Here is an 18563-nt window from a genome sequence, read left to right on the forward strand (position 1 = left end):
TAGATACATTTTATTTATTGTCTGTGTTTTTACTCAGCCTTTCAGCCAAAACAAATTAGCTCCTAAAGGGGTTCACTGCAATTAGAAATCAATACAAGTTAAAATATAATAAAAATTGGGGAGGTGTCTGTTAGTGAGGTATTACTCCGTGTAGGAGGGGTTCTCCATGGTCCCCGTCTAGGTATAGTGGAAGCATTCCTCATCTCCCTCTGGCCTCAAGGATGGCAGTTGGTAGATGGGAGGGAAGGTGCTCAAAGGTGGATTCAGGCATGATGGGTTTTGCCGTTAGATCCCCCCCCCCTGCCAGTATCCGAAAATCAAAGAGCTGATTTTCACGCTGAGAATGTCATGGAGTTTTTACTGATATACATAAATCTGGCTCCCAGATCAGGCATGATTCAGCATGACATGAAAAGACTTCTGTATTCTAATAATCTCTCTCTCTCTCTCTTTTATTATCCTAGGGGCAGGATGGGACTGGGTTCTACGCAAGCTTTCTATTTGCTAGTGAACAACAAGACTTTAGCCAGCATGTCTCTGACTCTGGCTGAAATATACCAGGATTACAAAGATGAAGATGGATTTGTATACATGACTTATGCTTCCCAGGAGATGTTTGGATACCAGTTGGCCACTGACAAAGGGAAATCTAATGAATGTCTCCAAAAAACATAAGTGTCCTTTGAGAGGCAGCTGCGGCTAGGCAGCGAAGCTGTGAATCATATAAGTTACTTGAAGTGAAAAGAAGCTCTGTTTGACATGGGCTCAGCTGAAAGATTAATGGCCCAGGAGCTGGCAAGGCCCAGCTAAAGAAGCAAGTAGTGGTATAAACCATCCTAAACAAAGGACATGGGCATTTGTTTTGTATTTGAATGGATGCTTGTGTGACAAAAGAAAATAGTTGGGGTATGCTTCAGTGGGTTTTCTCTTTCTTTTAAAAATGCCCTCAAATTATCTGTTTTAAAATTATTACTAAACTGGACATTAGTGAGATGCAAATAAATTAATCTCAAGATTGTGTGGGGAAAAACCATTCAGTATGGGAACCTTCCACAAAACTGGCTTGCAGGGTACACAGAAGAGCTGATCAGAATTCAGGTTACTGTAGCACTTCCTGTTTGTAAACAGTATTTTTGAGCACAGCAAAACACAAAGGCTGTGGTTGGCTTTTAATATATTTCCACAGTCAATTGCTAATCTTCCTCTGGGACGTAGATTCCCCAAAAGTGAGTTTAGAGGTTTGCTTGCTTGCTTGTTTTTGGCTTGGCATTGCCAAGTGGTGAGTCCCGTGTACAGCTGGGTTTTACACAGGAGGCCAGTGCTGTGTCATGTGATGGGCTTCCTCAGAAGTGCTAATGCACACTGATCACTACTTTATGGTGCTTATGAAAATCAGCATGCAAGGTGGGGGTCAGGAAATCTAGGGGCACAGCTTCCTAAATAGGGGTGAGGCTGGAGTGCAAACTGAAGGTTTCTAACCTTCATGCTGAAGCAGCACTTCTTGTGGCCTTAGAAGGACTTCTGAGGGTTGCCTTTAGAGCTCTGCTGTGGGCCTCAGTGGACCCTTTAAACTTGACTCCAGTTGACCAGATTGCCATTTTAAAATGAGCCTTGCCCAAAGTATTTCCCTCGATTGTAGTTCACCTCACATAGTGCAAGGGGATTAGAAATTGCTGAACCTAATCCTTGTTGATAAAATTAAACCAGTGAGTCTGTTGCACCAACATCCAGCTTAAGATGGCTGTACTTCAGTGGTGCTTAGCTAACTTAAAGGGTCCCTTAGTTGGCAGAAATATGCAACTAAAGTTCAGGTCTCTAGAATGTCACAAACCGCATGACCTGGAGCGTGTATCACAGGCTTTGGGAACAAGTAAGCCTTTGTGGCTGGAGTTTTATTTTTAATAGGCGTTCACTGTGTGGTGAACAAATAGTACCTTGCCGTGACATGCAATTTGATTGACTAAACTGCTAGTTCTGAAAAACAGCACAAGTTAACTTGTCTGTGTAAGCCAGTGGGGTGCAGTGGTTAGAGTACCAGGCTAGGATCTGAGAGACCCAGGGACAAATCCCCACTCGGCCATGAAGTTCACTGGGTGACCTCCTGCCCATCATTCTCTCTCAGCCTAACCTATTTCACAGGGTTGTTGTGAGGATAAAATGGAGGAAGGGAGAACTGTGTTGTAAGCCTTGTAGGGTCCCCATTGGAGACAAATGCAGAGTATAAATATATAAATAAACAGATAAACTTAAGAAGTGCTGAACTAGTGAAATCTGTCTAATGCTACTGAGGAAAAATTTAGTTTATCTGAGGCTTCTTTTTCAATGTGATGGGGAGTTTGGTGTGTTGAAGAGAACTGGAGTTTTTTTTTAATCTATAAGTTACGTCTCTTAAAGCAGGGTTCCTTCAGGATCTTTTTATGTGTGATCTATCATCTTTGCATGTTATGAAACTGCTGTGCTAACCTATAAACTGACAGACATTCCTGCCCAAAAAAGAGAACTTTGGCAAATGTGATGAGTAAATGCTGTCTCGTCTACATGACGGTTTTGCCTGCAGCTGGTGTTGTGCTTGTATCATAGGTATTTGTTGACTGAACATTTGTTGGCTTAGAAAAATTGCTTTTGAATCAACCAAATACGTTTTAACTTTCAAAGGGTTAAGTCAACACCTGTTTGGCTAGAATAAGAGGCAAGGAGATGGGAACAGCCACAAGAATGTGTGTAAAAGATGAAGGTGCAAGTAAGCTGTAATGGGGGATATTTTAGAGCAGTCTGCCCCCAGAGGATTTGTCTCCCTTTTAAGCAGCTGGGTTCCCCCACCCTACATTTTCTACAAGTGACTCAAAACTGCTTTTTATGAGTTTGAACTCTGGACTTAGAGAATTCAGACCAAAAAAATTGAATATTGGTGTTACTATGACAAAAATTAACTGAACAATTAAAAGAATGATATGGTTAAACACGTCTGGTCTGTTCAATCTACTAAAATCATCTTTGGCCCCGGTCACACGGAGCATTAGCCACGCTAGAGAGACGGAAGATAGGCGGATTTTCCGGGCGCGATCACAGCGCCACATCTGGGAAGCGTAGAGCTCCTGTGGCTCACCCGAGGCTTCCCGCCGAAGATGCGGGGTAAAAAACTAGTACCTCCGAGGTACTAGTTTCCGGAAACCACGGGGCAAGGGCGGGCGTCTGATCGCGTTTCCGGTGGCATCCAGCGCCCGCCCATGTCCCCTCGCAAAAAGGGTTTTTTCCCCCAAGTCTCCATGGGATGCACACAAGCACCCAACGGAGCATGCACACATTTCAGTTTAAAAAAACCCCCACAACCCCGTTTGCCACGCCGCTCCGCTTCTTTGCCGCGTCGTGTGATCCGCACCTCCCCCCTAACCACGGGAGCTCGACAGGACCTCAACCCAACGCCTGATTGCGCAGTCGCGCGTTATTTTGCTCCGGGGCAAACAGCCACGCCTCCCCCCCGTATTTTCCTGCCCGTGTGGTCGAGGCCACAGATTCCCTTTGAATGAAACATTTAGTGTTGGTGAAAGGTGATAGTGCCTTGCAGAAAAGATTAATCAAGGGTAGGAAACTCAAAGGCACTACGTTAGAAGACTGAAGTGCTGCTTGTGCTGCGTAACTGATGTTGGGAAATGTCAGGGGTTGCCTTCTACTTGACAATTGCTGTTGCATGAGGTCTTTTAAAATTACATTTCAGCAAAGAATAAAGAAGTGTTGCATTAAAGAAATTACATGATACAGCTTCACTGTTTTGAAGCACCCATCTCTGAATAACAGCAAGTCCGCTTTTGTGTGAGGAGTTGCATGCAAAAGCAACAGATGTCTCCTAACAGTCAAGATTGTAAAACTCTTTAAATGCACTTAAATGAAATCTGTGGTATTATCCAAGCAAACTGTAGCTACTGCCAAGGTGTGCATTACTGAGAAATGTGTAATCCAGCTCTGAGACATCAGCTTTGGTTTTGTTTTAGCCATTATGCATTCCTTAGACCATGTTCTTCTTCTGAGTGACTCTGATTCCTGCCCTAAGCATGTTTAGTGGTGGGGGAGACATTTTAAAGTTAAGATTATTTCTCTTAGGAGCTTTTACTTGGGATGCATAAACATAGAGGCTTTTGATAGTGCTAATCACAGATTGTTCCAGTAAGGCAGCAGCGTTTCTGTGTTTCATGGAAAAAAATTTCCTGTGACTATGATCACAGACTTGCCACCATGATGTAAACTGAGCTTTGTCCACACATTTGTGTATTATACAAAAATTGCATGGAAGCACTGTTATCCAAACAGATCTACACATCTCAGGGCCATAATATGCAAAGTCATCCCCTTGCTAACACAGAACTGAGCCAGCTGTACTGAAAGAACCTTGGAAAGAGCTGCTGGGAAGGTGTGTGGGGTTGGGTTTTTTTGTTTTTGTTTTGCCTTTCCTAAACTGCTAAACTACTGGGGAGTGTTAACTGAGGTTGCTTTGTGAGAGGATAGAATTTGAGGGTGAGTGGGTGCTTGTAGCCTGCTGGAGAGTGGTGTTTTTGTCTGGGTCTCTTTGGGTCTTTGTCTGGTCTATTACTTATTGAGCAAGGTCTGTTTGCCTGGGGCTAACTGCAGGCCCCACCATCTGCTGTTGCTGCTGGGAGGCAGAGGCTGTGGGCATCCGAACTGTAAGGCTTCTCTTAGGCAGAAACTTAGCCTGGGGATCAGGCCTGAGGACCCTGCATCACTCTAGTACCTTAAAGCTAATAACCAGTTAGAAGCCAGCAGGGCTATCCAGTTTTTTGCAAAGAGTGCCCCATGTACAATTATCTACCCACTGGGTAGAAATTGTGAGTGTGCGCTCGCATGGATCTGGTAGGACCTGGAGAGCTTCTGGAATTACTGATTTCCAGAGTTCCCCTGGATAAAATGGCTGCTTTGGAGGGTTTCACTTAATATATTTTTCTCTTCTCAAACCACACCCTCCCCAGGCTCCACCCCAAAATCTCCAAGAATTTTCCAACCTGGAGCTGGCAGTCTTAGGAGTAGCAGATACTTTTTGCTGAGCAAAAAGTCCTGAGAAAGGTGGGGTGAGTGTAGGCCTTTTTCAATATGGATGCCCTGATGCTTGCACCATTGGGTGTTATAGCACAAAAAAGAAGGTTGCATTTACCTGTAACTGTTGTTCATCGAGTGGTCTTCTGTGCAGGCACACATCCCTCCCTCCTGCCCCGCTGTGAACTCTCTGGAACTTTAGTTTTCTAGGGGTCTCCGGTGGCGGCATGGAGAGAACTGAGGGAGTAGCACCCCTCCTCCTGGTCATGTGAGCGTTTTGGCGGGAAAGTGCCAGAGGGAGGATGGGTGCTCCTAGTCTATTAGAAAGCTTGGAAATCTTTTCCGTGGCTGGCCTGTGACTACGCAGTCCCATGTGGGACTGCACAGAAGCCATGACGATTAACACTAAATTTTGTAGAATGACTACAGATATTTTGTCCAGTTGGGGGTTTGTTCTTTCATACTTTGTGTCTGAGATACCTTGAAATGCGTGTTCAGTGCTCCTATGAACAGAGTCAGCAGTTTACGCTCGGTTTGGCACAGCTGTTAATGTTCTTTCAAGACAGCAAAGTCACCAGCTTGTACGGTAAAACATTCCCGAGGGGCAGCCATGTTAGTCTGCTTCAGCAAAACAGAAAGGAGTCTTGCGGCTCCTTAAAGATGTAGCAAACAGATTTATTCTGCCATAAGTGTTCATGGACTAGATGAAGTGGACTCTTTGCCAAAGTGGGTGATAAACACTGCAATGAGAGAGCAGTCCTCACTGACATGAGCCAATCCTGTCAACAAGCAAGGAATCAAAGAGGCTCACAGGACCTCTTAGCAATCTAATTGGGCTAATTATTTTATTAATTAATGAGATGAGTACAAAAGCCAATAGCTCAGGATGCCTGCCCTGAACCATTCTCTCGCAGCATCACACTTTGGGCTCATATTCTCTCATGCAAACATTTTTCCTCTGTTGAATACAGTAAAATCTGATGGGCCCAGCTGAGGCTGAATAATAAGAACATAAGAACATAAGAGATGCCAATGTTGGATCAGGCCAAAGGCCCATCCAGTCCAACACTCTGTATCACACAGTGGCCAGAAATACCAGTGCCATCAGGAGGTCCACCAGTGGGGCCAGGACATTAGAAGCCATCCCACTGTTGACCCCCCCAAGCACCAAGATGACAGAGCATCACTTGCCCCAGAGTCCCTATCTATACCTTGTGGCTAATAGCCACTGATGGACCTCTGCTCCATATGCTTATCTAATTCCCTTTTGAAGCCGCCCATGCTTGTAGCCGCCACCACTTCCTGTGGCAGTGAATTCCAAGTGTGAATCACTCTTTGGGTGAAGAAGTTCTTCCTTTTATCCGTTCTAACCCGACCGCTCAGCAATTTCATGGAGTGCCCACGAATTCTTGTATTGTGAGAAAGGGAGAAAAGTACCTCTTTCTCTACCTGCTCTTTCCCATGCATAATCTTATAAACCTCAATCATGTCACCCCTCAGTCGTCGTTTCTCCAAGCTAAAGAGCCCTAAGCGCCTTAACCGTTCCTCATAGGGAAAGTGTTCCAACCCTTTTATCATTCGAGTTGCTCTTTTCTGCACTTTTTCCAAAGCTATAATATCCTTTTTAAGGTGTGGTGACCAGAATTGCACACAGTATTCCAGATGAGGTCGCACCATTGATTTATATAGCGGCATTATGATATTGGCTGATCTGTTTACAATACCCTTCCTAATAATCCCCAGCATAGCATTGGCCTTCTTTATTGCAGTCACACACTGTCTCGACATTTTCAGTGAGTTATCTACTACAACTCCAAGATCTCTCTCTTGATCAGTCTCTGCCAGTTCAGACCCCATCAACGTGTATTTATATTTAGGATTTTTGGCTCCAATGTGCATCACCTTGCACTTGGCCACATTGAACCCCATTTGCCATGTTGACGCCCACTCGCCCAACTTTGACAGATCCCTTTGGAGTGCCTCACAATCCTCACTGGTTTTCACCACCCTGAACAACTTCGTATCATCCGCAAATTTAGCCACTTCACTGCTTACTCCCAACTCCAAATCATTAATGAACAAGTTAAAAAGCAGTGGACCAAGTACTGATCCCTGTGGTACCCCACTGCTTACACCCCTCCACTGGGAGAACTGCCCATTTATACTCACTCTCTGTTTTCTATTAATTAGCCAGTTTTTGATCCATAAAAGGACTTGTCCTTTTATCCCATGATTTTTGAGCTTACTTAGGAGCCTTTGATGAGGAACTTTATCAAAAGCTTTCTGGAAGTCAAGGTAAACAATATCTATTGGATCCCCCTTGTCCACATGTTTGTTCACCCCCTCAAAGAACATTAACAGGTTAGTGAGACAAGATCTTCCCTTACAGAACCCATGTTGAGTCTGCCTCAATAGGTTTTGTTCATCTATGTGCCTACTAATTCTTTCCTTAATAATGGTTTCCACCAATTTACCCGGTATCGACGTCAGACTGACTGGCCTGTAATTTCCCGGATCTCCTCTGGAACCCTTTTTAAAGATGGGAGTGACATTAGCTACCTTCCAGTCAGGAATGGAGGCTGATTTTAAGGAAATATTACATATTTTTGTCATGAGATCCACAAGTTCACAAATGAGCTCTTTCAGAACTCTCGGATGTATGCCATCTGGGCCTGGTGATTTATCAGTTTTTAAGTTGTCTATCAGTTTTAGGACCTCCTCTCTCGTCACCTCAATCTGACTCAGGTCTTTCAACACCCCTCCCGAACTCAGCGGCTCTGGAGTGGGCAAGCACCTCTCATCTTCCACAGTGAAGACGGAGGCAAAAAATGCATTTAGCTTCTCCGCCATTTCCCTATCATCCTTCAGTACTCCTTTTACCCCTTGGTCATCCAAGGGCCCCACTGCCTCCCTGGCTGGTTTCCTGCTTCTAATGTATTTGAAGAAAGTTTTATTGTTGGACATAGGTAAGTCTTTCACAAATAATACCTATTACATAGGTAATAATGGACATAGGTAAGTCTTTCACAAATGGGCATTCATGAACTGGGGTGCACACAGAGATATTATTTCTTTTGGAGTCATTTTGTTTGCTTTGGGCATTAGTTTGGGTGATTTTTAGATAGGTTTCAATTAATGCATTCTCATAATGTGTAACTTCCCCTACCCCAACAGGAATGAAATCCTCTGACACTAGTCCTCACTCAAGGAAGCTTTGTCCTAAAGATGAGGCAGACAGCAGGGGAAAGTCCAGTTTTTCAGGCCTTAAAGTTGTCCTATACTGAGTGGGCACATAGATGCATGGTAAAATAGTTATTTCTTCCGTCCTTTCCTGCAGCCAAGATCCTGATGTGGGACAGTGTTGAGACTGGGAACCTATCTCTAAACAGAAATGGCAAGCAACCTAAACCCAGCATTCAAACATGAACCTTCTTCTAGATTCATTCATGTCAGTATTCCACACACACACACACAAACCAGTCTGTATAATTTATTTTATTTCTAGGTATCAGTTAAGAAGCCAGTGGCCTGCATGCACTTTTTTAAAAAAGACTGTTTACACCCTGTAATGATTTCAAGTTATATGTGTGTGTTTCTTAAATTGTTGGTAAGTGTCAGAAGAACAAGGGTGGAGAAAGAGGGAGATGAGTGAGTGAGATGATTGGTTGGTAACTGAGAGTGTGTGGACGGAGCTATGAGGGTGTGTGTGTGTGTGTGTCTGTCTCTGTGTGTATGTGGAGAGTGTTCAGTTCGAAGTCAGCAGCTGTCAGTAGTGGTCAATCTACACAGAGTCTGAGAAGTAGTCTTCTAACTAGAATCATATAGAAGTGCTGTGAAAAGCATTAAGATTCTAAAGGAGGAATAACAGATACTTAAGGGAGCATATTAGGCAAAATCTAATATACTCAGAGTATTTTAAGAGTGTGGGAAATGGGTGACAGAGACGTCACCTGAGTAAAAAGGGAAAGATTTTACTGAGCAGCTTAACAAAACATCTTGTAACCAATACACTTCTTTTACCAATAAAGATTTATCTAGTTTATTGTTAACCCAGAGTCTCATCCTCAGAACCACATAGTCCAATGAAGGAGCCTTAGAGCTTGGGCACAATACTGTGGGAAAGGTTAATTAAAGACTGGAATTAAATTCCTGGTGGCAGCGATAGATACTTTGAGTGAGAGAAAGAAACAACTAGAAACACCTAACCACACAAAATAAAAGAGAGGTACCGTCACACCCTAACTTTTTATGTGACTGACATATTATAGGTTCCCTGAAGACTAACATTTGAAGGGAGACATTTAATCTTGTCTCATCTCTGAGCTTTTGACTGCCTTTTATATGTCCGTTACCCACCATGCTTGTTAAGGGCCAAGTGTTTCAGCTGAAGACACTTCAGCTAGCCTAAGAAGACCCACCAAGTACATTGTACTCTTGCCAACTCCAGTTTAGGAAATTCTTGGATATCTGGGAATGCACACTGGGCAGGGTGGAGTTTGGGGAGGGGGGGGAGCTTGGCAGGGTTGTGCGCCAGGAAGACCCATGCCAGGAAGTCGCCATCGCCGGACTGAAAAGACCTCCCGCAGAGAGACTAAGAACAACAAGACTTCGCCATAGGGTGCCTGTTAGGGTAGTCCCTTCCCTTCATTGTATGTGTGGCCCTAGGTAGGATGTATTGTATAATGTAATGTAAACCGCTCAGAGCCCTTAGGGGGTGAGCGGTATATAAATTGAATGGAAAAAAATAATAAATAAATAAATAATGCAACAGAGTCCATCCTCCAAAGCTACCATTTCCTCCAGGGGAACTGATCTCTGTAATTCCAGAAGATCCCCAGGCCCCACCTGAAGGCTGGCAACCCTAACTCACAGGCGGATGCAGATATACCATCCAGCCAAGTCCTTGTTGCCCTGCACTGAGCAGCTACTGACAGAATTTCAGCCTCATATGTTCCTTCATCCTAAAAGTGAATCTTCATGCTGCTACTTCCAATTTCCCATCTCCACCAACCTGCTGCCCCCCCTGCTTTGCCAACAGTGTTTTTTGAAGTATCTGTCACAACAGTTCCTTCCCTGTCCAGGCTTCCTAGACCCAAAAGAATACAGTAGGGCTCTGAAAGTTTTGGTTGGGCACCTGCTGTCTCTCCCCAAGCTCCTGCAGTTGATGGCACAGGACCCCCAACTAATTCCCTTCCACCAAATCTGGCACAGTGTGAGGTGGTTCAGATTTGCCTCTGAAATGGATAATGTAAAATCCTTATTCCAACAATATTTACTAGTCTATGCCATACCTGACCTTCTTGCCTATAAAAAAACCACACTAAGAATTCTGTTAAGTGCAGAGAGAGACTCATTTTCCAGCATCATTATGTATTAGTCACCAACAAAAGAAAACATCTCTTAATAGGTAAAACAACTATTTTTCTATAGGAAGTCTACTGCTAAAATGCCTGATATGTCTAGAACCTTTGTAGGACAAGACAAAGGTAACTTAACTATTTTAAAACCTAGTTGCATTTTATTAGTCCATTAAAATGTTTTACAAGTGCTTAGAGAATAATATTTACAATAGGGTCCTGCTACAAAATGTTGCATTGAGGGAAATTCTTCTTCTTTTTTTTTGTAATATACTTTATTAAATTTTTTGGGATATACAGAGGTAGGGGAAGAAAGGGAAACAAAAGTAATACATCTTCTGCATATAAATCTTCTCCACACATCATTTCACATTACAAAAAGATAAGACTGAATTTTTTTAAAGTTCATAAAGGCTTCTTCATATTATATTATCAAAAAGTTCATATCTTTATGATTCTTTCTTATCCAGTCGTAAAAAGGAGTCCATAGTCCAACAAAATCTTCTTCTATTTGCCCTTTAAAGATTAAAGTCAATTTGTCCATTTCCATACTTTCCATAATCTTCACTATTAGGTCTTGTTCAGAAGGTATTGTTTCCAAAAGGTTGCAAATAAGATTCTAGCTGCTGTTACTACATGAATTATAAAATATCTTTTATTTTTATCAAAATCATCTGGTATGCAATTCAGTAAAAACAATTCTGGTTGAAAAGGTAATGAAATCTGCAAGACTGTCTGAATAAATGTATGTACCATAACCCAGAACTTGCATACAGTTTCACATGTCCACCACATACGGTAAAATGTACCTACATGTTTTTTACACTTCCAGCAACTATTAGACATATTTTTGTACATTTTAGCTAATTTATCTGGTGTTAAATACCATCTATAAAACTTCTTATATGGATTCTTTTTAAATGCAACTGATTTAGTCATTTTCACTTTCCACAGTTTACTCCACTGTGTAAGATCAATATTATAACCTAGATTTTGCATCCATTTAATCATGCAATCTTTAACACCACTTCATCATCCATTTTCATTTGCACTAAAAATACATACATTTTCTTGATCAATTTATCATTAGATGTACATAACAATTTTTCAGATGTACATTGTTCTAAATAAAAACCAGATTTTCTATCTTTAATATATCTAGATTCAATTTGAGCCCTTGCCTACCAATCTAGATTGACACCTTGCCTTGTTAGTTCTTCCTTTGTTTTTAGGGATCCTTTACTATCTAAAAGATCTTCATATCTAAGAATTTTGTCTAGTGAAATTAAACTTGGTTGTGAAAAGGCTTCCAGGGGTGAGACCCATCTTGCAGTTTTAGAATATACCAATGGTAGAATCTTTTCCCAAATTGATAATAAGGATTTTCTTATCAAGTGATTTTTAAAGTATTTATGCCCAGCTGTTCTCCTATACCAAACAAAAGCATGCCACCCTATCTTTAAATCATGCCCTTCTAAGAGCTAAAAGTTTTTGGTTTTCAAGCAATATCCAATCTCTCATCCAGATGCATTGAGGGAAATTCTTCTGCACCTCTTCTGACGTAGCGGGACAAGCTCTCCTCAAACTCTTACTCAACACCAAGGAAGCTTATAATGCACGAGGGGTGGTCTGTTGGGATGTTGCTTCCAGAGGAACTGATCTCTGTAATCTGGAGAACCCCACCTTGATTTTGGTAATCTTATACTGTACAAAGTACTTGCTAAGCAGAGGAAAGGCTTTGTAAGTTTTACTGATGATCAGCACAATGTAATGAAAATCCCTATTCTTCTCCAGACCTCAGTCTGTTTTCTCCCTGAAGGCTGAGAAGAAGTGCTTGCTTCCTTTCTGTTTTAATGGCCACAGGGCAAAAGTTACCCAATGCCCAAACTTTCCCGTCATGCGGCTAAGATCCCATGACAGCATAAAGGATCATGGATGCACAAGCCCACCCACCCCAGTTGTGGGGTGGAAAGTCTTTTCTCCAGATGTGGGGTTTTCCTCATGCATGTTGTAACTCTTGCCGTCACAATGCCATCTGCTTTGCTATTAGGGGGAACAGGCAGAGGGCTTATGAGGTGATTATTTTTCAAACAGGCATATTTGGTTCAAGGGTTCGATATGCTGGCTTCTTTTTTCCCTTTATCTCCTTGCCAAAGGAACATATATGGTGGGGGGAGAGAGAACAGTATGCTTTGAGAGGATTCCTGGCACGTTTGCATTGACCTAATTGACTCAGTTTCATAGCTTATTAATTGAAGACCATTTGCTAATACTGCATACCTCCGAAACAATTTTTGCCATCCTTTTATTCTTGAATCTACCATATATGGAAAAAAAAACACTTTCCCCTTCACACACCCCAAAAATAGTGAGGGGGAGGCCGGAAGGAATTTTTGTCTGAAGGCTTGATATGGTTTTCAACAGCTCTTCTTCTACTGCTGCCTTATTGGCCCCACACTTATTTACAAATACATCTGTCCAGAGTAATTTAATATAAGTGATACTGTCCAGCACGAATAATAAGAAAAGAGTTTTGTCAGACTCAGAGAGTCAGACATGAAATCAGGGTTATAATGTTTTTCTCCCAAGTGGTCTGCTGCGTGACAAAAGGGAGCCAGTCAAATTGTAAATCTTCCCTTCTAGTGTCTGGCTGGGAGCTTTTATGGGTCTGCTGGTGATTAGACACATGGTCAGTTCATGGTTCTAGCCAGTTAAACAGGGAGTGTTTTCTCTTGATTACATCACTAGATTGCATCAGTCCAGAATACTTCTGCTATGCTAGAAGGAAGCTTCATGCAGCAGGTCATACATTTTCATTGGTTTTGTTTTGTTTTTTAAGGATTCTCAAAACATTGTAATCAACTGTTTCATAAAAGTTTTCACAAAGGATTGCATAAAGTAAAAAGGTCTTTTACGTCTCCTGTTGTTGTTTCCAAAATACATTGTTTGCTTCATATCATAACACGTACACATGGCACCCGCACTATTCCTATTCCTGACCAATATAAAAATACAATATAATTGATGTCATGGAGCCTGGGTTTACCAGAGGGCACCCAAAATCTCTGACTGATCTCTGTTTAAACAAATGAGTGTTTACTGTGTTTAAGAGACAAAATGAGGAGGATTTGCTTTAATCTCTTTTGCCATGTATGAGGTTTCAGTTAGTACGGCTGAGGTAATTTCAGAATAAATTCTAAAAAGAAACCCAAATTACAGATACTTAGAATGCCACATAATAACCTCTGTGCTGTTAATATCTCAGCAAAGGACACTAGGATTTCCAAGCAATTTATCTCAAAGCTTTCCATTTCTATGCCTCTGCCTCTTCTCTGGGTGGGATAGAGTGGCCAGCCTCCAGGTGCGTGCAAACCGAATAGAGAGATCACGGGATGGATGCTGACAGGAAGCAAACAACCGTGATGTATTGTGCCACAAAAAGGTTCTTCACAGACTTGTACATTCTTTTACCAATATTCAGTTTACTGGAAGCAATTCAAACGCCATCAACACCAACGAACCGTGCCTATTACATCTCGTTTTGTGTATAACTTTATCAAAGTGGGTAGCATTGAAATACCTATACAATGTTAATCCATTTGGCAAGCACACTAGTAAACTGAATATTGGTAAAAGAATGTACAAGTCTGTGAAGAACCTTTTTGTGGCACAATACATCACGGTTGTTTGCTTCCTTTCAGCCTCCAGGTGGGGCCTGGAGATCTACCACTTTTACAACTGATCCCCAGCTGACAGATCATGGCTGCTTTGAGCGGTGGACTCTGTGGCATTCTCCGCGCGGAAGCCCCTCCCCAAACCCAACCCAGACCTGGCAACCCTAGGAGAAGCTTTGGCCTCTGTGCCCTTGCTGTAGGCCTTCCAGGATTTCTGGTTGGACAATGAAGGAAATAGGATGCTGGACTAAGTAAGCCAATGATCTATCTAACAGGTTTACTCTCATACATATGAGCCTTGACAACTGGCACTGAATTATGAGAGGTCCACGATCAAGTTTTACTTCATTCTCGGAAAGTCAGTAGTTTGGGGCATGCCACCACTTCCATCTATAGGCTAACTCTTAGAGTGCTGTTAGTGTGAATGAAATTTATAAAATCAGAGTGGTTACAGCTGTTTTGGTCACATTCTTCATGGTTGACCTGGTGACCTACCCCTTTCATTGCTAGAGTGGGTCACCACCAGGGGTCATTTGGGGGGGACGCGGGGGGACGCCATCCCCCCGGGTGAGGTGCGGGAGGGCGGGGCCTGGAGCTCCCTGCTGATGCCCGCTGGAGGTCGCCGCCGGCTGAAGGGAGGACACACTTCCGGTGATGTCAGGGGCTGTGGCATATGCAAATGAGTTATGCTAATGAGTCCCCCTAGCTCTTTTTCTACGAAATGACCCCTGGTCACCACACTAGGGCTGCCAAATCTGGGTTAGGACATTCCTGGAAATTTGGGGGTGGAGCCTCTGGAGGAAGGGGTTTGGGGATGGAAGTGACCTTAGTAAGTTACAACAGCATAGAGACCACCCTCCAAAGCAGCTGTTTTCTCCAGGGGAACTTATCTCTGCTATCTGGAAATCAGTTGTGATTCCAGGGGGTCTCAGGCCCCACCTGGAGAATGGCAGCCCTTTCACCACACTGTGGGGTCTGTGTTATACACAAATACAATACCTTTATTGGCATAAAATATCAAATACACATGCAGCATAGAGCCTCAAGATAGGCTGGAGGGGTATCACATTCCGAATTGCCTTAATATGAGCCTCTCCTAGATACTTCATAAAAGAAATTTGTTACAGGTTCCAGAATTTCTATATTATGCGAAGACAATACAGAACTAATTTTATGCTCATCGGATTGGCCCAAAAGGGGGTCCACTGTGTTATACACAATCATGCTGCACATTCCTGGCACTATTATGGAGATACTATATAGTATCAAAGTACAATCAGTAACAGAAAGTTATTATACAGGAGCCATCTCAAAAAGACCCAGAAATAAGATGTTATCAAAAAGGTTCAGAGAAGCAGAACAATATAATAAAATATGATTGCCGTAGCAAATTAATCATCAGATAAAACTATTTAAAAAACAGTAAAAATTCACATTAAGAATAAAATCTATAATTAAAAAAAATAAAAAGGCATTAGGTGCATGAAAGGTTTTTCTTTGAAGGAGGATGTCTTTGTACTTTTTATATGCCAATAATATGCCAGTACACGTTACTGCTGATTGAAAAGTCACTATTCTCCAGCAAAAGAACTTCAAAGGGAGAGTACATTGTGAAAACCCTACATTAAAATTCATTAAGAAGTCTGATACCATCTCCCAAGGACTTAATAAGGATTTGGATTCCTCAGCCATTATGTATTAATGAGCTTAGCAAAAGTAGGGAGATTGCCAGCTATTACTATTATGAACAGTCTCTGTTGTTTTCTTTATTCCATTTGGATTTTACATAATTAAATTCCAGTCTTTATTTCCTGAATTTCATAACACTTTGACCTTGCTGTTTATAATTATTTTCTTCACTATATATATAAAATATCTGCCTAGTGAAGACCTTCTATATGCATTTACACAGTGGGCTGTATTTTTAGCCAACCTTATGCTAGCCAGAGTAAAAACGTGTTAGCCTTTAAGGTGTCACAAGACTACTCATTTTTCAAGCTTTCAGATGTAACAGGTATCTTTTTGAGATATAGATCAAGATGTGTAGCCATGCTAGCCTGTCAGTAGCAGTAGAAAGAGCAAGAGTCAAGTAGCATCTTAAAGATTAACAAAATTTGTTGCAGGGTATGAGTTTTTTTGGGTCACTGCTCACTTCTTTCTGAAATATAGGTACTCTTTCAGCAAATAATGAAAGACAATATGGTGTAGTGGTTTGCATGTCAGACAAAGACCACAGAGAACCAAGCCCACCCAGCCATGAAGTTTGCTAGGGCATTGGGCCAGTTGCACTGTCTCTCAAGCCTCACCTACCTCACGGGATTTATGTGAGGATAAAATTAAAGAGCAAATAATGATCTATGCTGCCCAAACTTCTTTGAGGAAGAGCAGGATCAAAATAAAATTTTATCAACAGATAGAAAAGGGATAGCATTTGCCTACTGCTTTGTAGATTCTATTTTGACAATTATAAAAAGTTCAGTTCTTTTCAGCTTCTGATGGCACAAGTTGTTTTTTAGAGCAAAATGAGAACATGTTCAAGATTTCAAAAAATACTTTACATTTCAATGGCTCCAAAGAAGCTTTACACCAATGAGCCTGATTATGGAAAACATTTTCTTTAAAAAAAAATTCTGAATCAAAGAGCAAAGTAAATTTTGCTGAGGTATATGAAGCTGTTAATATTTTACACAGTAACTGCTTATATAGCAGCTTTATGAGTGACGCACACACATATCTAATCTCTTCTCAGTGAACTATTTAAATACTTGTCTAGTACTATTCCACTGTTTACAGTTGATGGGGAGTTGTTTTCCAGTACCATTCACTGAGCCAATGCAGTGTAGTGGTTAGTGTCAGACTAGGATCTGAGGCCCAGGATCAAGCCCCCACTCTGGTATGGAAGCTTGCTGGGTGACCTTGGGTCAGTCATTCACAGTCTCAGCCTAACCTACCTCACAGGGTTTTTGTGAGGATAAAACGGAAGAGAGGAGAACGATGTAGGCTGTACTAAAATAAGGACAAACAAACATCCCTGCCAGTGCTGATATAGCCCAGGCATTCAATGGCCTTAACCCATCCCTATCAATGCACCAAACTCAAGCACCAGTGTAGGTCAGAAGAGCCATGCACAAGGTAACGTGAATCTAAGCAATAGCATCACCAGCACAGCTCTGCCTGTGTGTGGGACAGAACTGGATGACATCAGCAGCATAGGTGTGCACATATGTGTATATGCGTATAGTAGGTATCACAACCTCTGATCCAGGCTGTGTTCTGTACTGAGTACTCCTTATGTCTTGTATACTTCTTAGTGCATAATGCCTATAAAGGTTGTTGTACTATTGTATTGATCCAGGCCTTTCTCGTTAGTTTACACCACTTCGTCAATAAAAAGTCTTTCAGGCTGAAGAGTTGTGAACCACCTCACCACTCATACCCTCCTGTCATGTTACTATACCGGGTCTGTTAACTTTAGGTGTGTGAAGTAAAGTGGATTTCTGTTATTAGTGTGTCTTATTTGATTTAATTATTTTGTACCCTGCCTTTCTCTCCAAAGGAGATTATGTCATTCTCCTCTCCTCCATTTTACCCTCACAACCCTGTGATGTTGGTTAGGCTGAAAGTGTGACCCAGCAAGCTTCCATAACACAAGTAGAGTTTCGAACACACAGAGATTCCTTAACCCTATACCAGAGAACATAAGAAGAGCCCTGCTGGATCGGACTAGTAGTCCACCTAGTCCAGCATCCTATCTCCTACAGGGGCTAACCAGTTCCTCTGGAGGTCCAACAACAGGGCATAGAGGCCGAGACCTTCCCCTGATGTTGCCTCCTTGCATTGGGATTTAGAGGGTGACAGCCTCTGAAAGTGGAGGGTCCTCTTTACTTACCATGGCTAGTAGCCCTGAATCTAGACCTATCCTCCATGAAACACATCAGCCAAGATCCAGACCCATTTTCTCTGGATCCTACAGTGTGCGTAGTGGGTTATCTGGGTTTATAATAACATGGGGTTTATATAAAACAAAACGGCCATTGGCACTTACCGTGAAGGGTCCTTCTCCTCTGAGGTCAGGAGGACATCTCCATGGGTTATTCCCACCATTCCTTTAGGGAGGCAGGAAACACTCCCCCCCCTTCCTCATGGCGCCTTGGGAATAGCTCCACCCTCAGTTCTGGGACTCCGCAAGCAGTAGACTCTAACCAAAACTAACTCTCCTGCATAAGAACAGAAAAATCTGATAACCTTGTTAACTGAACTATATTACAGTTACCATGCCTATCCCCCTTGAGGACAGACAGCATGATAGAAGAAAAGAGAAAACTCAGAAGGAAGAAGAGATCAGCACCAACGGATAGATAAGAAGATGAAAGACGGGAGGGCCGAGATGTCCTCCTGACCCCAGAGGAGAAGGACCCTTCATGGTAAGTACCAATGGCCGTTCTCCCTCTGAGGTGGAGGACATCTCCGTGGGACCTCCCAGAGCTGT

General features: G+C 42.3%; 1 protein-coding gene across 1 annotated transcript in view; it reads left to right on the forward strand.

Annotated features, from left to right (window-relative positions):
* The window catches only part of MAP1LC3C (microtubule associated protein 1 light chain 3 gamma), a 15318-nt gene extending 13245 nt beyond the window's left edge, over positions 1-2073 (forward strand). The window contains exon 4 of the mRNA XM_015424570.1: positions 465-2073. Coding sequence (XP_015280056.1) covers positions 465-675 — 211 coding nt within the window. The 3' untranslated portion in view covers positions 676-2073. The remainder of the gene's footprint in view (positions 1-464) is intronic.
* The last annotated feature ends 16490 nt before the right edge of the window (positions 2074-18563 follow it).

The sequence above is a fragment of the Gekko japonicus genome, unplaced genomic scaffold, assembly GCF_001447785.1.
Source record: "Gekko japonicus isolate JY-2015 unplaced genomic scaffold, Gekko_japonicus_V1.1 scaffold392, whole genome shotgun sequence".
Taxonomy (NCBI): domain Eukaryota; kingdom Metazoa; phylum Chordata; class Lepidosauria; order Squamata; family Gekkonidae; genus Gekko; species Gekko japonicus.